Source organism: Myotis nattereri (assembly GCF_964212035.1).
Source record: "Myotis nattereri genome assembly, chromosome: 1".
Classification (NCBI taxonomy): Eukaryota; Metazoa; Chordata; class Mammalia; order Chiroptera; family Vespertilionidae; genus Myotis; species Myotis nattereri.
Window position 1 is genome coordinate 110,043,103 of NC_138075.1, and position 21,753 is coordinate 110,064,855.

The window sequence follows — 21,753 nt, forward strand, 5'->3', positions numbered from 1 at the left end:
ACCCCTTCCATCACTACATGTTTCTTTCATATAGCACTTACCAGTTCTGTAATTAACTTTTTTTTTGCTGTTAATCCTCATCTGAGGATACTTTCCCATTGATTTTTAGAGAGAGTGGGAGGAGGGAGGAGAGAAATATAGAGAAAGAAACATCAATGTGAGAGACACATTGACTGGTTGGTGTCTGTACATGCCCTGACCAGGCCAGGATCGAATCTACAACCCAGGTACATGCCCTTACCCATGAATAGAACCCACACCCTTTGGTGTATGGGCTGATGCTCTAACCACTGAGAACACTGACCAGGGCTGTAGTTAACTGTCTTTGTGATTGTTTTCCTAACTGAATCCACAGGGTATTAGCTCACTACTGAACTCCAGTTCTAGCACACAGCAGGTTTTCAAATATTTGTGGTTGAATGGTCTAGTTTTAGAAAAATGAGGCTAGACTGGGGGAGTCAAGGAGGCTGCTGTGCTGGGCCGGGGGCTGGGGTGGGAGATGATGTTGGCTGGATGGCAGTGCAGGCACAGGCACATTGCAGTCACCTGCCTGGAGCCCTGGCGGGCGTGGCTCAGTTGGTTGGAGCGTAGTAACTACCCTGCACCAGAAGGCGGCAGGGTCCATTCCAGTCAGAGGTTTGGGGTTTGATTTCTGGTGGGGAGGGGGGGCCCTTACTGGAGGCAGCTGATCAATGTTTCTCTCTTTCACATTGACGTTTCTCTCCCCTTCTCTGGCCCTCTTCCCCTCTCCCAAATATGTTTTAGAAAAAGAAAAAAAGAACTGCCTGAATTTCAGGCCCTGCTGACTGGAGCAGGAAGGGTCAGAACCCCAACTGGACAAGGAGACCCCCAGCTTCCTGCCTCAGTGAATGAAGTGAGCCTCCCGCTGGCCCTCAGAGGTTCTGTGCTGACTACTGCCCTGGGAACAACAGCCAGGACAGAACTATGTGGCTAGTCCTCATTCCCCATCTGTGCCCCCTGGAGGCTGCTCACATTTGCATACTCGGGCCTGGGGCTGGGCAGTGCTTACATCTCAGGTGAACTGTAAGAACCACCAGCAGCTCAGAGCCTCCCTCCCCTCTCCCTCCAGGTCAACATCTCCTCTGAGGTATTTACTTTGCCTCCTACCAGGGGGACCCCATCTGTATCTGGTCAGGCTGGCACCTCCCCTCCCCCCCAAGCTTGGTTCCAGCCCTCCTTGTGCTGATGGCTTGAACAACACAGCAGGAGAGGCAGCCAGGACCCCAGGCATTACCCTGAGGACAGGGCTCCAGAGCCCATATGGTCCCAGGGCCAAGCCTGGGGCTATAGCAGAATGTAGGGAGGGCAGTAGTGAGAGCTCCCACGGCAGACACAGGACACTCATGGGTGCAGCTTACACAAAGCAGTGGCCACCTCTTCCGGCCGTGCTCCCCACCCACTCCACTCACAGGGCAAGCACAGCCCCACTCACAGAGACAGGGGGATGGACAAGATGACATGGGGATAGGAGATGGGGGCAGGCAGGCTCAGGGAGTAAGCGCCGAGGCTGGGCAGTGGTGTCCTCATGGAGTGGTTTATTACAATTCTATCTCACAAGGCAGGCGGCAGCAGCACACACAAGCTCCAAGCCCCTGACAGACGTCCGCCTCGGGCGCATGCAAACAGTGCAACATGGTCAAGCGCAAACACAGGGCGACCGAGGCGACACAGAACACAGAACACGGAACGGGGAACAAGGCTGGGGCGATGGGTCCCTGGAGATGGGCCTGGTTTCCCCAACCCTGGGCAGGACAGGAAAAATAAGATTCGTACTTCTTGTAAAATGCCCATTTCCTGGGTACTTTCTTTCTTCTTATTGTGAAAAATAATAAAAAATAAGCACATGGAAAAGAACCTCAAAAAAGAAAAGGAATAAAACTCTAGGAAGGTGAGAGATGGGAGGCCAGGGAAGCCTGACCATGGTGGGGCATCTGCCTCCTGCTCCTCACCCTCCTCTCTTCTTGGCCTTCAGCGGGACTCCCCAAATCCCACAGGTGGGTCCATGAGAGGTGCCGGGCCTAGGCGGGGTCCCTGAGGGGCCGGGGGCACAGGCTGGGGCGGAGGAAAGAGGTCCCCTGGGCTCAGTTCCGGTTAGGCCCAGTGAGTAGGGGCACGTGGTCCAGTCTCTCAGGCTGAGTCCCCAGAGGCCCATGACCTGTGCGAGCCCAGACGTCACAGGTGCAGCTCGTGGGCTTTGATGTGCTCGAGCTGCTCTCGGAGCTGCAGGAAGGAGGGCCGTGTGGCGGCGTCCAGCTGCCAGCAGTTCTTCATCACCTCGTAGACTGCAGGCGGGCAGCCGTCAGGGGCATCCATCTTGTAGCCCTTCTCTACCCGAGGGACGACGTCCTTCAGGGGCTGAGGGCAGATGGGTGGCATGAATCTGTGCAGGGCCTAACCCCTGGAGGGGATCCCTACTCAGCATCCCTCTTCAGGGGTCCCCTTTAGCTCTGCCTCACACCCAGGCCCAGGAAGTGGCCTGGAAGGTCCTGAGGACAAGCTTCTAGGCCTCAGACTAGGGAAGCAGGGCCCAGGGAGGACCCACTCCAGGCCTACCCCTCCCATAGCCCCAGCCAGGTCCCACCCCAGTGCCCACACTCACAATTCTTGGATAAGGCACTCGCCCAAAGGAGTAGATTTCCCAGAGAAGGATTCCGAAACTCCACACGTCAGACTTGGTGGAGAATTTCTGCCATGTGGATGGGAAAAGCTGTGTCAGACCCTGGAAATTTGGGGGTAGGGTGACCCAGAACCCCTGTTCCCACTGCTCAGGATATAGCGGGAGGCCCACCCACCTTCTCTCTCAGGGCTTCGGGGGCTGTCCACTTGACTGGCAGCTTGCCTGTGTCCTGGGTGCTGGAGGCCTCCTTGGTGAGGCCAAAGTCACTGACCTTGGCCACGTTGTCCTCAGACACCAGCACATTTCGGGCAGCCAGGTCCCGGTGCACAAAGTTGTTGCCTTCCAGGTATTCCATCGCCTCGCAAACGTCTCTGGGGGCGAGGCAGCCACAAGTCCCCTCAGATAGGCTTCCCATACCAGGGTAGGGCCCCTCCCCCAGGGGCTGCTTCACTCACAGTGAGAACTTGAGGAGACAGTCTCCGCCCAGCACTGACCGACCCCGTGACCGAAGATAGTCCACCAGGCTCCCCTGGGGCAGGAGAGACAGACCATGGCCCACAGGTTAGACTTGCCCTCTAGTCCTTGGGAACAGTGGACCCGAGGCTGGGTAAAGGGTGACACCCAAGGAAGGTGTTAGGAAAGGAGAGGAACATGGAGGAGGTGACATGAATACTAGGTTCTACAGTTGGACACTGCTGAGCATTCTCTTAATTCTCATCACTCTCTGAGGTAAACTTTGTTAGTATCTCCCTTTCACAGGTGAGAAAACGGAGCTTAGAGGCAATACAATCTGTCCAACATCGAAGTGAACAATGATGAGCCAGGACAAAAGCTGAGCTGTGGGGACTTCAGAACTCAATTGGAAAGAGGGGCCCAACGATACAGCGGGGGCCTGAGGCAGTTGGAAAGCCCACGTATTCAGCTCCAGCACAGGGGTGACTCTTGGGGCTGGTGCACACCTTGGCCATGTACTCGGTGACGATGTAGAGTCCGCCCTTCTCTTCCACAATCACGCCCAGAAGCTGTACCAGGTTGCTATGCCGAAGTTGCCTGGGGCAGGATGAAGTGATCAGAGCCTGCCGAGCCATCTCACCCCTACCCCTCATTGCAACCTTCCTATACACCCCCTACCCAACTCACGTCATGACCGAGGCTTCAGCCAGGAAGGCCTGGGCAGTGGCATCGTTCTTAATGCATTTGACAGCGACTTTGTTCCCTCGGTAATCGCCCAGCATCACATCTGTGTGGAGAGTGTTTGGTGTTATTCCCAGACTCCCCACAGTCCCTCGGCCCCTCGAAGGGCTCCCAACTCCTCTTGCTCACCTCCAAACTCCCCCTTCCCAATGGTCTGCAGCAGCTTCAGGTCCTTCATATTCAGCGCCCAGCCACCTGGTAGAAGGAAAGGGGTGCAGTGAGGGGTGATGAGGCTGGAGCAGAGTTCACAGCAGGAGAGACAGAGGCCGACTATAGTGTGTGGGGTTCCCTGAAAGTCTCCAGAGCATCTGGGATGGGAAGTGCCAAGAAGCCTGGGTAGCAGGAGGCAAGTAGGCAAGCGAGAACTGGGGATGGGGGTGGCACTCACTGCGGAAGAACTCATCCTGGGCTGCCACTGTGCCCTCCATGACCTTTGGCTTGATGAGCCGAGTGCAGAGTCCATCTGCATCTGAGGTATAGTGCTGCAGGGTACAGGACAGGTCATCATCAGCTGCTCACATGCACTGCCCTGATCTGACCACCAGAGGGAGGCAGAGGCTCATACCAACCAGCCCTACGTTGCTTTGGTTGGGGAGGGCTCTCTATTTCCGGCAGGGCTTGGGGTTAGGGAGGCCCCAGACTGACAAATGACCCACTGGCCATGCCACCTCACACCCAGTTGCTGGACACATCCCCCACTGTTGCTACCACTCTGGTCCTCGCCAGCATTCCCTGACTCAGTCCAGACACCAGTCTGTAGCCAGGCATGCCCAGGACTCTTCCCCGCCAGAGGCCTAGCCAGACAGGCAGGGGAACAAGCTGAGAGTGAATTCTGGAGGCATCTGGGAGGCTGCCTGGAGCTACAGGGACACGTGGGCATATCCTTGAAGGTGCATGAGTCCAGGGGACCCTGGCCATTAAGGTGTAGCTCATGAGGTCATGCTTATATACACACCTTGGACATGCAGTTCTGTTAAGTGGCTGGAAGGAAACTAGTTCCAGGATTCAAATCCTGGCACCTCCAATTTATAGTTATGTGACCTCAGGCAAGTATCTTAACTGCTCTGAACCTGGCCAATGAAATGGGGATAGTGCCCTGGCTGGTGTGGCTTAGTTGGTTGAGCGTCATCTCATGCACCAAAAGGTTGCTGGTTTGATTCCTGGTCAGGACACATGCCCAGGTTGTGGCTCAATCTCCAGTAAGGGGAGTGTAGGAGGCAGCCGATCGGTGTTCTGTTCTCACATCAATGCTTCTCTTTCTCTATCCCTCTCCCTTCCTCTCTCTCTAAAAATAAATAAAAATATTCTTAAAAACACACAAAACTAGTACTTAAGAAAAAGAAATGGGGCCCTGGCCAATTTTCTCAGTGGTTAGAGTATCAGCCTGAGGACTAAAGGGTCTCAGGTTCAATTCCCAGCCAAGTGCACATACCTCGGCTGCAGGTTCAATTCCTGGCCCAGTGGGGTACATGAGGCAGGCAACCAGTCGATGTGTCTCTCTCATATCAATGTTTCTCTCTTTCTCTCCCCCTCCTCCCTCCCTTACATTTTCTCTCTAAAGATCAACGGAAAAATTATCCTCAGGTGAGGATTAAGAAAAAAAAGTAAGAAAAAGAAATGGGGATAGTGCCACCCTCCCTGTGGTGGCATTGTGGGATCAGAGATCTACCCTGGCACATAGTAAGTGCCATCCAGTCTGCATGACAGTCCCGAAGTCACAAAGCCAGAAGCAGTGGGACTGGCGCCAACATCCAGGCCTGTGGGTGCTGCAGCTCACCTCCACCAGCTGCATGAGGTTCTCGAAGTACACCTCCTCATCAATGCTGAGCTTGCTAGCGTGGTACATGATACGGTAGTGCTCCACCTTGCCATCACAGCTCACGCACAGCGTGTAGTCACCAGGGTAGTTGGTGCTCTCCCGCACTAGGAACAGGCCCGTCTCTGGTGGGCAGAGAAGCCGTTCTGCCTGCTCCCGTGTGATCTTGCCATGGAACCAACTGGGGGACGACAGGCCAGGGGTCATGGTGGCCCAAGGGTAAGGAGCCTGGTGCCCCTGCCAGTCTCCTCCTGCATCTGCCAGGCTCCACTTTCTGAAGGCCCTCCCTCTGTCCTAGACCCATCCTCCCGCTTTGAGGTCCAGCACCCATGCCCTTCCCCTTATCTTGAGAAGCCCTCAGGACATTTCAGCCCTTTCCTCTGGTCTCCCAGTTTTCCTGACTCTTTCCTGGGGGAACCAGGGTTCCTCATCCTCCCTCCTCCCCAGACTGGGAGAGGATCCCCCAGGTACTCACGGCATGAGGCTAAGTTTGGTGCCGACCTTCACGCCCTCCCGCTTTTGGACATAGTTGGCTGGAATGATGCCCTCACGGCCCACCTTGTTCTTGGCTTTGTACCAGTTGGGGTCCTGGGGGAAGGGCAGCCCAAACACGCTCTCAGGCCCACCCTCCTCTGCAGGGAACCAGGACCCAGAGGGAATGCCCAGAGGTGGGAGAGGGTGGGGGTAGACATGTGAGGTCCCTGATTACCTTGGTGACGGCCACAATGGTAAGCACATCTCCCTTACAGAAGGGAAGGTCCTGCTCAGCAGTGCCATGGAAGTTGTACTTGGCAATACATTCTGTACCAGATGGCCAGGCGGCCTGCAGGACAGGCAACAAATGGGCAGGTGCAGCCTGGGGCCCCTCTCCACCCACCTGCCCACAAACCCTCGAAGTCATAGCTCTTGCGGGCCAGATGAGGTGCTACCTCCCACAAGAACTTTGGGTTCCTTCCAGTTGATATTCTCCACTGACTGAGACCTGAGGGCCCTGTGACAGTGGACCCTAGAATTCTACTTTGTTGAAAGCCAGGGTTAGGACAGAGGGCTGGGAAAAAGGGGAATGAATTGATCTGAGTCCTTTTTTTCTGCTTAGCATCCCCATGGGGGATGGGGATGCTCAACTGCCCTAGGCCCCGCCCCCATGGTACCTGTATTGCTGACATCTTCTCAGATCTGGCGTCCCGGTGTCACAGGAAGGCCAACCTGTCCCTTGGTACCATGAGAGCTGTGGGGAGAAAAGGAAGACTGAGAAGTATGAGAATATGCCCCCCCGCCCAAGTCACTAAGATCCCACTCCTTTCCCATAGCAATATAAACAGATGCCAAAGCCAGCCAGAGCTGGCACTGGGAGTGAGGGAGCCACCAACCCTAGGCCCATAGACTGTCAGGCCTTACAGACTGACAGAATAGCCAACAGAGGCAAAGGAGGTTCGGGGGCTGAGTAGCACCAGTGCCACCTGCCCCAGCAGCCCCAAGCCCGATGCTAGCTAACTGGTCGGCAGGGGAAGAGGGCCTAGGGAAGTTCTGTGAACCTGGGGAAGGTGCCATCTGACTTGGGAAAGTCATCTGTCCTCTGTGAGCTTCCTAGTTTCTGTGTCTATAAAAACTTGCCCAGGCAGTATCTTTAAGCCAAGGTACACTGACCCTATAGCCTGGTAATCCCACTTCAGGGTGCACACCCAACAGAAAACAGGGCAGGTGTCCACTGAAACAGGCACAGGGCACTCACTGCAGCACGATTTGTAATAAGCCTCAAAATGGACAGCTGCCCAGATGCCTCCGAAAAGTCAGATGGATAAACTGTGGTATACCCACGGAATATAACACTGTGCTGTGATGAACATCGATAAGCTACAGCTATGAAACAACATGGATAAGCCTCTAAACATAGTGTTAACCCATGGTGCAGGACGGTGACTGCCGTGGGAGGAGGCAGTGACAGGAAGGGGCTTCTGGATGCTGTTGTGCAATTGCCTGAGCCCAGACGGGGTGGGTTCACTCTGTGGTAATTCACCGTGTTGGACCTGCCATAAACCTTGCAGGGTGCAGGGGCTTCAGATGGCAATGAGACGAGCCAGGGTTTACTTTTGGGGGTCATGGGGCCTCAGCAGCAGAGCGTGTGATCTCAGAGACCAGAAAGAGCCAGGGAGGTAGAACCGGGAGAACCACCCCACTTACAGGCCTCACTCCTGGTTCTAGAGCAGTGGTTCTCAACCTTCCTAATGCCGCGACCCTTTAATACAGTTCCTCATGTTGTGGTGACCAACCATAAAATTATTTTCGTTGCTACTTCATAACTGTAACTTTGCTACTATTATGAATCGTAATGTAAATATCTGATTTGCAGGATGTATTTTCATTGTTACAAATTGAACATAATTAAAGCATAGTGATTAATCACAAAAACAATATGTAATTATATATGTGTGTTCCGATGGTCTTGGGTGATCCCTGTGAAAGGGTCGTTCGAACCCCAAAGGGGTCGAGACCCACAGGTTGAGAACCGCTGTTCTAGAGTCAGGCAGACCTGGCACTATCAAGTGTGCAACTCGGGTGAATGACTCAACCCTGAGCCTCAGATCCCTCACTCTGAAAGGTAGGGACTGGGATCCTATGCAAGCAGGCTGTGGGACGAGTAGAATGAGGCCCTAGACTTGAAAGTGTCTGGCAGAAACACCCCACCTCTCTTCCCTTCCCCAAAGGTCAGCCTACCAACCTGTGCTGACAGGAGAATGACCCATGCGTGCGCCCCCCCGCCCCGCCCCCATTCATACAACTGAGCTGCCTGGGGTACAGAAACCACCCCCTGGGCTCTTGTGGTCCACATATTGTGGGAGCTGTGAGCTTCTTACCTCCATTTTATGGAAGCAGAAACAAAGGCTCACAAGGTTGGAAAACAACTTGCCTGAAGTCACACAGCCCAGACCTTGAATTGGAGCCCCCAACCTCAGGCCCTTCTAAATAGGGGCTTTGCTTACTCTCCACATCCCACACCTCCCTCTGCCCCCAAAACAAGCCACTGCAGGAGGGCTTAAAGGCTGTGGCATCATTAGTCACCCTCTCAGCTGTCAGTTTGCAAACACTCCTTTCCCAGCCTGCAGCTGTTGCCGCCTCCCCACTGACTTGATGAATATATCAAGTATATAAAAATAATAACAGGCCCTGTTTTCTGAGCACTTATTCTGTGCCAGACCTTGTCTTTGGCATGCTACGGCTTGTCAAGTCCTCTAACAACTGAGAGAGGCTACCCCATTTTATAGATGGAGACCCCGAGCGAGGCCAACAGGCAAAGTGGCTTTGCCTGGGGTCACCATCTCTCCTGGTGCCTCCCTTGCCGACCATGCCATGACCCCACTGGTCTAGGAGAGAGAGAATGTAAAGGAGAAGCAAGTGATGCTTAGAGAAGGGACAAGCCCAGGAAGCAGTAATCTGGGTGGCCTTCCTTGAGGGGCTGGGCTTGGAGAGGGAGGAGCCAAGTTCTTCCCTTTGCTCTACTGGCTGCAACCTGACCACCCAGTGCTCCCATCAGTACAAAGGGTTGGCGAAAACCCTGCGGCTCTGGGACTTGCCAGCTCTCCAGTGCCTCAGCTACACCTGCTTTCTACCTGCTGTTCCCATGTCCTGCCTTGGCATTTTCTTCCCACTCCCTCCCCCCAAGGAAATTCCACTCAACATTCAGGGAGCAAAGGAAATGCTTCGGTTGGATATGTGCCTAAAAAATGTAGTGGGACAGGCCACACAGTACCGTTTGTAGTAGTAAGAGATTGGGAGACAATCCTTTTATGTCCATTAATAAGGGGCCAAGTAAATAAATGACCAGGTATCCCTAAAAGGGAACAACATATTTCAGCTAATTGGGACAGAACAGATCTGTAGCTGCCGATACACAACACTCTTCATGACAGAGTAAATAGAAAGGGCAAAAGCCAGCCCAAGTTATTAAAGGAAAAGCTGCTAGACACAGCTTCCAAATACCAGCCCACCGATTAATCAGAAGATAAAAGAGCCCTTTCACAATAGGGAAATCTGGCAGACGTCTTGCTAACCAAATGGTCAAATTAAGCATCACCAATAATAAGAGAAGCGACGAGTGCCTCCTGCTATGATGCTGAGAAGGACACAGATTCTGGTGTAGTATCTGTAGAGCTATTGAACCTGATTCACTCAGGAGGATGCTATCAGATGGAGCCCAAATACTTGGCCTGGACTTTTTTTCCTTCTTAAATGTATTTTTATTGATTTCAGAGAAGAAGGGAGAGGAGGAGAGGGAGAGAAACATCAATGATGAGAGAGAATCATTAATCAGCTGCCTCCTGCATGTCCCCTACTGGGGATCAAGCCCGCATCCCGGGCATGTGTCCTGACCGGGAATTGAACCATGACTTCCTGGTTCATGGATCAACACTCAACCACTGAGTCACACTGGTCAGGACTGGCCTGAACTCTTAAAGTCAATGTCAAAAAAGACAAAACAGCCAAAACCGGTTTGGCTCAGTGGATGGAACGTCAGCCTGCGGACTGAGGGGTCCCAGGTTCGATTCCGGTCAAGGGCATGTACCTGGGTTGCGGGCACATCCCCAGTGGGGGATGTGCAGGAGGCAGCTGACCGATGTTTCTCTCTCATCGATGTTTCTGGCTGTCTGTCGCTCTCCCTTCCTCTCTGTGAAAAATCAATAAAAAAAAAAAAAAAAAAAGACAAAACAAACAAACAAAGGCTGGGGAATGTTCTAGATTAAATAAGACAGGAAAGGAGCAGGATACAACAACAAAATGATAATTATGTGAGGTGAAGGATGTGTTAACTAATCATATTGTGGTAACTTTTTGCAATATATACAAGTATCCAATCATTACACTGTACACCTTAAACTTACAATGTTATATGTCAATAAAGCTGGGGGGGAAAAAGAAAGGTGACAATATTCAATGAGTTATTCTAAATGAGATTCTGAAATAGAGGTAAAAAATAGCTATAGAAATCATTACAGGACAATTGGGAAAATGGAAATGTTCAACAATATTAAGTGTGACCATGGTACTGAGATTATGTTAGAGACCCACACTAAAATACTTCAGAGTAAGCCCTGGCTGAGTAGCTCAGTTGGTTAGTGTTGTCCCAAAATGCCAAGGTTGCAAGTTTGATCCACGGTGAGGGCACCTACAAGAATCAACCAGTGAGCCCTGGCCGGTATAACTCAGTTGGTTGGAGCGTAGTCCTATACACCAGAGGGTGGTGAGTTCAATCCTTGGTCAGGGCACTTACCCAGATTGCAGGCTTGACCCTTGTTGGGGTACATACAGGAGGCAACTGATCGATGTTTCTCTCACATCGATATTTCTCTCTCTTTCTCTTTCTCTCTCTCTCTCTCTCTCCCTTCCTTTCTCTAAATATCAATAGAAAATTTTAAATATCAACCAATGAATGCATAAATAAGTGGAACAACACATGGACATCTCTCTCTAAAAATCAATAAATAAAAAATAAAATAAGCCCTGGCTGCTATAGCTCAGTGGTTGGACTGTTGGCTTGTGCACTGAGGGGTCGCAGGTTTGATTCAGGTCAAGGGCATGTCCAATCCCCACTCCAGGTTGGGGCACCTGTGGCAGGCAACCAACTGATGTTCACATCATGTTTCTCTCTCTCCCTGCCACTCTCTCTAAGAATCAATGGAAAAAATATCCTCTCCTTGGGTGAGGATTAAAAGAATACTAATAATAAAATAAAAATAGAATACTTGGGGGAGTAAAAGGTATGATGCTGCAACTAACACTCAAATATATCAGCAAAAAAATACATATATACACATGTCTATGTATATAAAAGAGGTAACGCAAATGTGGCAAAATGTTTAGAACTGGTGAATCTGGGTAAAGGATATATGGGTTTTCATTATACTACTAGGGGCCTGGTGCACGAAGATTTGTGCACTGGGGGTGGGTCCCTCAGCCCGACCTGCACCCTCTCCAATCTGGGAGCCCTCAGGGGAGCCCTCTCCAATCTGGGAGTTTCTGTCTTTGCAATCATATGAGCGAATTGTCTGAGACCCCAACCCAGTTTGGTTTTGTGCTCACAGAATAATAGAGGTATTTTTTTTTCTTTGTTTCATTGGTAGAGATTTCCTGGAAGTTTTAGGATATCTTACCTTTAATTTTTCCTAGACACTCTGATTTTACTTATGTCTCTCACCTTTGCTTTCCCTCCATCTCCCACCAAAATAGTAACTAGCTCCAAGCTCACTTTGCTCTAGTGCAGTGGTTCTCAACCTTCCTAATGCCGCGACCCTTTAATACAGTTCCTCATGTTGTGGTGACCAACCATAAAATTATTTTCGTTGCTACTTCATAACTGTAACTTTGCTACTGTTATGAATCGTAATGTAAATATCTGATTTGCAGGATGTATTTTCATTGTTACAAATTGAACATAATTAAAGCATAGTGATTAATCACAAAAACAATATGTAATTATTATATGTGTTTTCCGATGGTCTTAGGCGATCCCTGTGAAAGGATCGTTCGACCCCCAAAGGGGTCGCAACCCACAGGTTGAGAACCGCTGCTCTAATGTCTAGGAGATCTGTCTGCCACCAGAACTACGATTCCGTGCATTCCTGGTGCTCCCCACGCTCTGGGCTTCTGCTTCAGGTCCTGGGGCTGCCAACAGAACTACTATTCCCAGAATTCCTGGTGCCCCCCGCATTCTTGGTTTTCCCTTCCTGCTCTGTCTCAGTCCCACGGCCTCCCACTCTGCCAAGTCCTCTAAGCCACCAGCTCTCCCTCTCTGCTCTCTGTCTAGCAGCTTGGGGAGTCAAGTTCCCCAAGCCACTCCACTCCCTGCCAGCTCTCCCGCTCTGCTCTCTGCCCAGCACCTGTGTATGTAAATTAACTCACCATCTTTGCTGGGTTAATTTGCATACTCACACCTGATTGGCTAGTGAGCACAGCGGAGGGACAGTCAATTTATATGTTTCTCTTTTATTATATAGGAGGATTATTTCAGCTTTTTGGTAGGTTTGAAATATTCAAAAGGTCATATAAAAGAGCAAAGTGCAGGAAAAAAAAAGAGCAAAATGCAGAATGTCATCCTTGGTATATTACAAGTTGTATTTTTCAAAGTGACATACAATTCCTCTCTAAACTCATATATGTACAGATTATCTTTGAAAGATAGAGGAAACTAATAAGAAAGGTTGCCTCTGCCAAAACCGGTTTGGCTCAGTGGATAGAGCGTCGGCCTGAGGACTGAAGGGTCCCAGGTTCGATTCCGGTCAAGGGCGTGTACCTGGGTTGCGGGCACATCCCCAGTAGGAGATGTGCAGGAGGCAGCTGATCGATGCTTCTCTCTCATTGATGTTTCTAACTCTCTATCTCTCTCCCTTCCTCTCTGTAAAAAATCAATAAAAATATATTTAAAAAAAAAAGAAAAAAAAAAAAGAAAGGTTGCCTCTGAGATGGGAAGGGGGAGTATTAAGTTCAAGGGAAACTTACTTTTCACTGTATATTTGCTATTTTGTCCTTGCCTTTTTTTTTTAAACAACACGCATCTATTACCTTCCCCCTAAAAATAAGACTGAAAATAACTTTTTGAAAGCCACCTCTGTCAGGAGCTTTCTGTGATCCCCCAGCTGTGCTGGCCTGGGAACTCTTAGGGGAAAAACGGGGGGCTGACTCATGTCCCCAGCATGGGCTGGGCCCAGGGTGCTGAATGAATGAACCAACAAAAGAAAGGGGGAAGCTAGGATGGCTGTACCACACTGAGGTCCCATAACCAACAGGACTATATTTAACCCTAAAGGACAGCAGCTGTCACCCCACCCCCATAGGACTGGGGGACAGGGAACTTTGTAACTTTGTTAAGTCAATGCTTCACTTTGACTTCCTGCCCCAAACTCTGCTCCTAGCAGTACTTGTGCTGGGGTCCTGGGAACAGGCTGGGCATTGTGCCCAAATACTGAGGTCAGTGGCCACAGCCTCAGGCAGGCCTTTCTTGGGAGCCCAGGCTGGTGGGGGCGGGAGCCCAGAAATTCCTGGGCTGCCATTTCCCTGCCCCGGAGGCAGTTTTAGACCCCCATAGCCAAGCACATGCTGAGAGCCCTGGGAGGTCAAGGGGCTCCTGCCCTGCCCCCCTCACCAAAACTCCACTGCCTAATGGGGTATGGGAGCTTCAGTAACTGTTTACACCCAGCTAAAAATACCCACTGAAAGGGGAAGTGCACAAGAGACCTAGGGGAACTTGGGGCCATGCCCCCAGAGACTCTGATCTGCCACAGGACCCAGCTAGAGTCTGGGTGTGGGGCACGGGCAGCCACTGGAGGCAACAGACAAGTCCACCTTGCCTTCTCATTCTTTGAGTCAGTTTTTCAGGAGCCTCCTTGTGCACCCAGCCCTATGCTTGGTGGGCCAGGAGGGGCAGGAGGAGGAAAGGGTCCAGGAGGTCCTGCCCTTAGGGCCTCAAGAACTCCACTCAATATCCTCCTAATAGTCAATCATGGTCAAATGTGCTCAGTGCCTCAACAAACAGGATAGACCTGGGCAACCTGGGAAGGCTTTCAGGTGGTAAGGGAGGAGAGCTGCAACTGGGAGGATTTTAGGTGGAAGTGAATTGAAGGGGTGTGTGCTAGATCAGGCCAGGCTTAAGATTCCAAACTGTGGTACAGAGGGAGTTAAGGCTGAAGAAGGCTCAGCGTGGGGCACACAAAAGCTTTGAAGCCAGCCCAGAGGTTTCTGACAGGTCACAGGGCAGATACAAGCAAAACTGAATTTCCGATTTGGGCATGCCCCTCCGAAAGGGCAGTGCACCTGAGAAGGGTAGGGCACTGCCAGCAGTTGGGCTGGTTTGGCAGCAGTAAAATCAGCCCCACCTCTGAAAAAGCTTTGGGCACTGGGGTGCCCCTGCCCATAAACCAGGCTATGGGGGTGAAAGGTTCTGGCTGACCCAAACAGGTGGTCCCAGAGCCCTCAGCACCCCCACTGCAGATGTCTCAGGGTTGGGCAGCAGAACTGGGCACCAGACCCTTGGAGATACTTATACTTCTCTGGGGATCAGGGAAGAGCTGGAAGGATGCTCTACTTTGGCTCCAGTGTATGTTGCCCAAACCCCATCTCTGGAGCTCCCACAGCCTTCAGCACTCCTTCCTTAAGGGGAGGTGCCAGTTTAATGGCTGAAAGTGTTAAAAAACAAAATTACAGCAACTCACTGGCTTTTTTCCTGCCTCCAATGGCTGGCTCAGTGGGACTGGTAGTCCCATCTAGAGGTTTGGGAAGTGAGAGGAGGCCAACGGGAATTTCATTCCCCAGGCCGCCTTGCAGCTGGAGGCTGATACTCCTGGCTCAGAAAGGTTTCTAATTACCACTCAGGGCCTAATTATCTGCATGCACTGGGCAGCAGGGACTGGGGCCTCCCCAGGGCCCTCCTCAGTCCTGAGCTTAGGCTGTATAGTTTGCATCTTCATTTGCCTATATTTACATACAGCCTCTCAGCACTGACCTCCAACAAGCCCTTAGAAATCATAGAGTGTTCTTGTTCTTCACCCAAGTTATGGAGGGGGAAACCGAGGCCCAGAGGCCCATGAGCTGTCTAGAACTTTGACCTAGATTCCTGGTCTCCCAATCTCAGAAAGGGATCCTCAGAAAGGAATACAGCTCAGTAGGGAAAGCAATGGGGGTTCAACACAGAATATAAGCTTTGTTGCCCACGTGAGGGAGAAGCGGGGTTCAACACCCTCCCCCAGCAGGATGGGCTACAAAAATGAAAGCACAGAATGAGAGCCTACTGACCCACCCAGAGTTAATTACTTAATCCTCCAAAAACCCTGTGAGATTTTTCTGATCTATTTGTCAGAGGAGGAACCAGGCTATGAGCAGAGTCACCCAGCTTCCAAGAGGCAGAGCAGGGAGCTGAGCTCAGATCTGTCTGAATTTGTTCAGGGGAAAAACCTTCAACTTTTCCTTGGGCAGTACAGATGACACCCTGAAAACGGACAGATAGGTGAGGAGGGTGCTGACGGGAGGTCTGCCCAGAGCTTGGCCCTCCTGCTCAGGAAAGCACAAGTTCCATCTGTGCCCACTCCATACGTGCCACACCCTGCCTCGCAGAGAGGCCAAGAGTTTGTCTAGGGCCACACTGCAACTAGAGAAGTCAGCAACGCTAGGGAGGGTAGAAGCTCCCAGCAAGGGACTCTGCCCCAACCCTGCCTCTTCTGCAAATGCTTCTTGATTTTCACGGCCCTTCCCCTCCAGGAAGCCCTCCACTATTACAGCCTACGCAGATCCTCAGCTCTGCCAGGAAGTCGGAACCACAGGCCTCCCCTAATTGACTCCTCTCTCTGTCTGGTCTCTCCTACAATAGGCCAGTAGGGGAGCTTCCAGGTTTCCTTCTTCATTCTCCCCTCCAGGCTCCCTGAAGTGTGGACAACACAGACCACAGATGCCTGAGTTTCAGTGAGGACCAGGTACTGGGCAGGACTGAAGAGCAGCAGCTGGGTGAACGGGCGTCAGAATGACACCAGATTTTCACCCACCACAAGGCTTCCAACTGTGTGGACAGCAGGACAGGCAGAGGGGGCATCAGGCAGCCTCTCTTCTGTTTGCTCCTGCAACTCTGGGTCCAGACCACAGAGGGTGAGGGTGGGGGTGGGGGAGGCGGAGGGAAGCTGCGGTTGGAGGCCCAGCCCCACCGAGGCGTACACAGCTAGTGTGCGAGAGAAACTACTCTCATCATAGTACCTCAAAACCAGGAAGAGAAACTGAGCAGGCAGAAAGGGCAAACTGGGCTGCATGTGGCCCTCAGGTCCCCGGGGCCTGCCAAGGGTAGCTCCCGGAAAGTCACCGACCACTTCTCCCTTCTGGGCCTCAGTTTCCCCAAGGAAAGAATGGGATTCTCTCCCTGGCCCTGCCAGTCTGCCCGACTAGTGCAGGCTGCATCCCGCTTAAGAGACTCCACAATTGGTGGAGCAGTCCTGATACCCCAGTGGACTGTGGCCTATCCCAGGAAGCAGGGCCTTGGCCTTTCGAAGCTAGCCTCGCCCTGCTCACTTCACCCCTCAGCCATGCAGGGAGCACACCAGCTCTCTCTTCACCAGCCCTTTATTTTTAGGTTTGAATTTGACTTTAATCATTACTTAGCAGATTCTATTTCCAGCCATTGAATGAAGGGACCCAGAGGAGGGGAGGAAGGGAAGCAGTGCTCCTTGTCTGGTGTGAGGGGTGGCCTGCTGCTCCGCCCATCCTGCCCAACCAAGAAGTGGGGACCGAGAAACACCCAAAGGGCTTACCCAAGCCGGACCAGCATCTTTAGAGGACCCACCCTGTGACCTCATCCCAGCCCAAGCTATGGGACAGGAGGGCAGCTGTAATACCCACTTCTCCTGTACCAAGACCAGGGAGGAGGGAAGCACTTCACAGGCAGAAGAGTGGCAGCCAGAGTTCAAGGTCACATGCGTGGGGGACCTCTGCATTGAATGGGCCATTTTGGGGAGGATCCTCTGCCTAGTTAGTCCTGAGCCATCCTACGGTCATCTGGGACAATGGTCTCCTAAGGCCTGGGAGTGACAAGCTGAGACTGGTTTCCTCCTACTGTCCATGAGGTGGCTCCAGGAGGGCACTCCCAAATTCTCTAGTTTCCACAGAAGCAGAACAAGAGGAAGCAAGCAGTGTCCCAGCAGTGCACACCCAAGTTAGACCTGGGGAACACCTGCCAAAGGGGAGGAGGGCACTAACACACAAGACTTCCCCAGGGATTTGTGGACATCGATGTCCTCTTTCAACTCCCTTGCAGGTAGGCTCTAAAAGCCCTACCTCCCCCATAGCTTTCTTTCCTCCCCCGGCCACCTGGGAAGATGAGGTTGGCATGGCTGTACCAGGTTGGGGCTCAGAATGCTTAAGTTCCTTGCTCAAGTCTGTTTCCCAGGGAAAGTAGGCCTTTATCTCCAATGGGGAAACACAGGGCTTCCCAAAATGGCCTAGGACCATGGTCGGCAAACTGCGGCTCGCAAGCCACATGTGGCTCTTTGGCCCCTTGAGTGTGGCTCTTCCTAAGCCTTAGGAGTGCCCTAATTAATAACAATGTACCTACCTATATAGTTTAAGTTTAAAAAATCTGGCTCTCAAAAGAAATTTCAATCATTGTACTGTTGATATTTGGCTCTGTTGACTAATGAGATTGCCGACCACTGGCTAGGAAGTAGCTGAAGGTGGAGACAAGAGGCAGCTGAGCTCACAGAGGCCTCATCCACTCAGTTCTGATGCTGGGCAAAGAGGAGAATGGGTAGGGTCAGGTTCCAGAAACCAACCAGTATCCTATCTTCCCAGAGCCAGGCCCATGATCTCAGCTGGCAAATCACACGGTGATGGGAAGGGGGAAGGCAGGGAGGCCAGAGCAGTCCAGAGCCTCAGGGACAGAAAGAGGGTTTCAGAAGTGGCTCCCCCCGCCCCCCCCAGCAGAGACCAGCCCTTGGCTGGGTGAGCCATCAGCTAAGCCTGCCCCAGCTGTCTTCCCCATATGTTGAGGCAGCCTGTGGTGGGCACTCCGTCAACAGTGCCAACCCCTTCTGACAAAGTGCCTATAGAAGCCAGGGGCTGTGCCAGCACTTTCTAGCACCTTGGTTAGTTTACACTATCCACCCCCTGCCCCCCAAGCAGGTATCACCATCCCTGGTGTATATACAAAGGAACTCTGGCTCAGAGGGTGACCTCTTCAAGGCCCCTCCACCAGGCCTAAATGGCATGGCTGGGCTTGGAACCTACGTTGATTGGGAGCCAAGTTGCCCACTCTCTCCAATACTCCTGGCTGCTTTGGGGGCCTGTAGGAACTACCACTACAACAACAAGTGGGCAACAGGTGCACATGCTCAGTAAGAAGGTCTGGGTGAGGTTGCTGTGGTAGCTACTAGTATTTGGAAAATTCTATAGTTTTTAGAGGCAAAGCTACACAGACCATGTAGCAATATGAGAAAATGCCCATAGACACAGTATTAAGTGAAAAAAGGTGTCATTGCCTGCACATTCAAATAACAATAGTGACGAAGAAACAACCAGGAAAGACTGGCAAGGAATTCCAAAATGCTACAATCTGTAAAAAAATAGTGGGTGATTTTTGTTTTGTTTTCTAAATCACCTGTAGTGAGTGCTGTTTTGTTACTTTCTGTTAAGAAACTAATACATACATAGTTTTCTCACAATGAGCTCAGATTTGCTTTCCTGAGCTCCACCTGCTCCCCATCTCTGGTCCTTGTGTCTGGGACATCTTTTGCCATGGGACACCCTTCTGTTAAGACGCAGCCCCTCAGATACATTAGGGTCTCTTCCTACCATGTCTTTCCCAGGCCAAACACCTCTGTTTTGGAGGGACTATGTGTCAAGGCTTTGAAATTCCTCAAAAGATGAAACTCAGAACTAGACCCAGGCTATCCTGTCCGCTCAGGCCTCATCCCACTGTGGATCCTTAGCCTCAATCCCTGCCTGCTCTCAGATGCTCCATAGGGCTCAACCTCTTGGGGCCTGGTGTCCCCTGCACTGGTGCTGGGGACCATTTTCTGTCCTTCCTTGCCCCCAACCCAACTCAAAGAGAAAAGGAACCACTTCTGAGAAGGAGGGAGGCACCAAGCTTACCAGATAAAAAACACATCCCTGCACACATGCTAGTGTGAAGCCAGACCCTTTACTATGAAGGCCTTAGGACCCCAGCCACACCAGTACAGGTCATAGTTGGGTGGTATAAAAGCGCCTAACCACGTCAGGCCTCAGCTCCAGCCCCTCAGGCTGGAAAGAAAATTACGGCTAGGTGAGGGGAGCCCTCACAGGCCAACCACATCTGGATCCCTTCCACTTTGCATGTCAGGATGACCAGAAAAAACAACAATTTCAAAAATCAAGGGTAGAGGCCCGAGCTGGGCTCAGACATGGCTCAACATCCTCCAGGGAACCTCCCACCCTTTTCAGGAGCAAGAGGATCCTGCCACACTCCCAATCTCCCTCTTGCTGCCTTCACCATTCCTGCTGAGGTCCCACCTAAAAAGACACTGGAACCCCCATGGCGTGGGGAGCGTGGAACAGGCCCCTGGTGCCCCTGACAATGCTCCTATGCCAAGGCTGTAGGGTGCTCCCTTTGGAAACAGGGCTCTCACTTTCCCATCTGGATCCCATTCACATCCTGAGCCTGGCTGTCCCTGTGCTAGCTAGGACCAAGGTGTGGGACACCTGGACTGGAGCTGACCATCAAGCTGTTTCAGCTCAACTCTAGGGCCACACTAGATGGGTGCCCCCACATATTCACCACATCCCCATCGGTGGATCCAGCTGCAGGCACCAGCAGGGAAATCCCATGGCAGAGCAGATGCTGTCTGAGCCCTACCCAGCAGAGCTGGGGCCGGAAGTTCTCTCTCTCCTCGCCAGCCTCTGTGGGGCACATGCTCAGTGCATAGGGTCCCTTGGGCCAGGCTGGGAGCCTGTGTCCCTGATGGGTGAAGGTGCCTGTCTGGTTGCCCTTCAACCTACAGAAGCCCTCCACCTGCAGTGTGGGGGATGCAAGGACAGACGGCAAAACTACCAGTAACATCCCCCTTTGAGCCTCAGTTCTCTGGTCTACAAAATGGGAGAGGAGCTGAACCTAGTTAAGCTCCAAGAATCTGGTGGCTGGACACGCCCCTTCCTAACACCTGGCCTTGGCCCTGAGAAGTCGAGGAGAATGGGCTGACCAGACTGCTAGGTGGTGGGACATGGTCCTCACACCCAGTGTTACCTCCACCTCAGACCAAGGCCCTGCCCAGTGTCCCCACCCAAGGCCAGAGGTCCCTTGGCTTAGGCTGGTCTGGGAGGCTCAGGGTGACAAGTTCACCCTCTGGGCCCTGGGCTTCCTGGAGCCGGCAGAGCCTCAGCTGAGGGAGGGAGGGAGTGAGGGAGGGGAGGAGGGGTCAGAACCAGACAGGCCAGGGAACCTGCAGGGGCCAGGACAGGGCACAGCAAACTGCCCTTTCCCCAGGCCCCTCCCTCCGGGTCCGGCCAGCCTCCACAGGGGAAAGAGGGGGCACTCGGGGCCGCTGAGACCAGTCTGTGGGGCGCAGAAGGCAGCAGCCCCTCCGGCGCTCCCCTCCGGCAGGCTGACAGGGACTCCCGGGAGAATTCGAACCCAGGAAGGAGGGGCAAGGGAAGTGGGGGATGGGAGTGGACGCGAAGCCAAAGCAGCGGCATGGGAGACCTACCCTCGGCCCCGGGAGGCGCTCCCACGCCCACCTCCTCCAGGCCTGCCCGGCACTCACCTCTCCGGGGAAACTGCGGTTCGAGCCACCTCGCTGCGGGCAGCATCAGCGGCCTGCGGGACGGTCCATGTGGCCCGGGAGCGGGGAGGGGAGCAGGGGTCCCGGGGCGCGCGGGGCGAGGAGGTCTCGGTGCGAAGAGCCAAGGAGGGGAGGCCAGACGGAGGCAGGGGGCCGACCTCGCGCTGGGGTCGGGGAGGGAAGAAAGGCGGGGGAAGGGGGCGGGAGGGAACGGGGGAGGAAACAATGTAGCCGGCTCGGCCCCGGCAGAGTTCCGCTTCCGAACGCCGCCACAAGGGTCGATTTCGGAGCGTCGGTTCCTCCGCCCGACGCTGGATCGGGGGCCGCGGGGCTCCCCGCGCTCCCCGCCGCGGAGGCTCCGGCGGCCACAGGCTGGCTGGGGCGGAGGAACTCCCGGCCGGTGACCGGCCCCGACGGCGGCGCGGCCGGGCGGACGCCCCGCTGGGACCCCGCCCCAGCAGGACCCCCAGGCACGGCGCGGGGTGGGGCGGGAGCGGGAGGGCGGCGGCGGGCTCGGCGGCGGCGGCCGAACGCGGCTGGCCCAGGGCTCGGCAGGGAGGAAGCGCGCAGGCCCGGCCGGAGGAAGCGCGGCCCGGATCCTCCGCCCGCGGCAGCGCGCCTGCGCGAGGAAGCCCGCCGGACGTGCGGCGGGGCGTGGGCCGGCGGGGCGGGAGCCGGCGGGCGGCGCCCCCTGCCGGGCCCCGGGGGCGCGGCCGGAGGTGTGTCCCCCACGCCCGGCCTCCCCCTGCCAGCGGGGTGAGGGCTCGCGGAGGACCCTCGCTGAGGGCCGCCCCGGCCGCCCGGGGGCCACCTCAGGCTTCTCTGGGCGC

At 53.4% G+C, this 21,753-nt stretch overlaps 1 protein-coding gene across 4 annotated transcripts; it reads right to left on the reverse strand.

Moving 5' to 3' along the window:
* Window positions 1–1,533: 1,533 nt before the first annotated feature.
* On the reverse strand, window positions 1,534–21,325 carry CSK (C-terminal Src kinase). 4 transcript variants are annotated; one of them, XM_081084510.1, is made up of 13 exons: window positions 20,906–21,325; window positions 6,800–6,876; window positions 6,358–6,471; window positions 6,124–6,236; window positions 5,610–5,829; window positions 4,221–4,314; window positions 3,962–4,027; window positions 3,779–3,878; window positions 3,598–3,688; window positions 3,094–3,167; window positions 2,814–3,009; window positions 2,621–2,707; window positions 1,534–2,376 (listed from the first exon to the last, which is right to left on the reverse strand). In XM_081084510.1, exons 2-13 carry the CDS (start codon window positions 6,812–6,814, stop codon window positions 2,194–2,196), a joined length of 1,353 nt encoding a protein of 450 aa, XP_080940636.1. In that variant the 5' UTR covers window positions 6,815–6,876; window positions 20,906–21,325; the 3' UTR covers window positions 1,534–2,193. The 4 variants fall into 4 exon arrangements, with proteins under 4 accessions (XP_080940636.1, XP_080940638.1, XP_080940637.1 ...); XM_081084512.1 differs by having other exon boundaries at window positions 6,358–6,449; window positions 20,906–21,196; XM_081084511.1 differs by lacking the exons at window positions 6,124–6,236; window positions 20,906–21,325 and having other exon boundaries at window positions 6,800–6,955.
* Window positions 21,326–21,753: the final 428 nt, after the last annotated feature.

Excerpts from the sequence above, each read along its gene's own strand:
- CSK (XM_081084509.1), bottom strand. The coding sequence starts at position 6,549 with ATGACTTCGAGGGTTTGTGGGCAGGTGGGTGGAGAGGGGCCCCAGGCT. Across the intron at positions 4,315-5,609 it reads ACCTCATGCAGCTGGTGGAG|CACTATACCTCAGATGCAGA; the intron begins GTGAGCTGCAGC and ends TGTACCCTGCAG. Across the intron at positions 4,028-4,220 it reads CCAGGATGAGTTCTTCCGCA|GTGGCTGGGCGCTGAATATG; the intron begins GTGAGTGCCACC and ends TCCTTCTACCAG.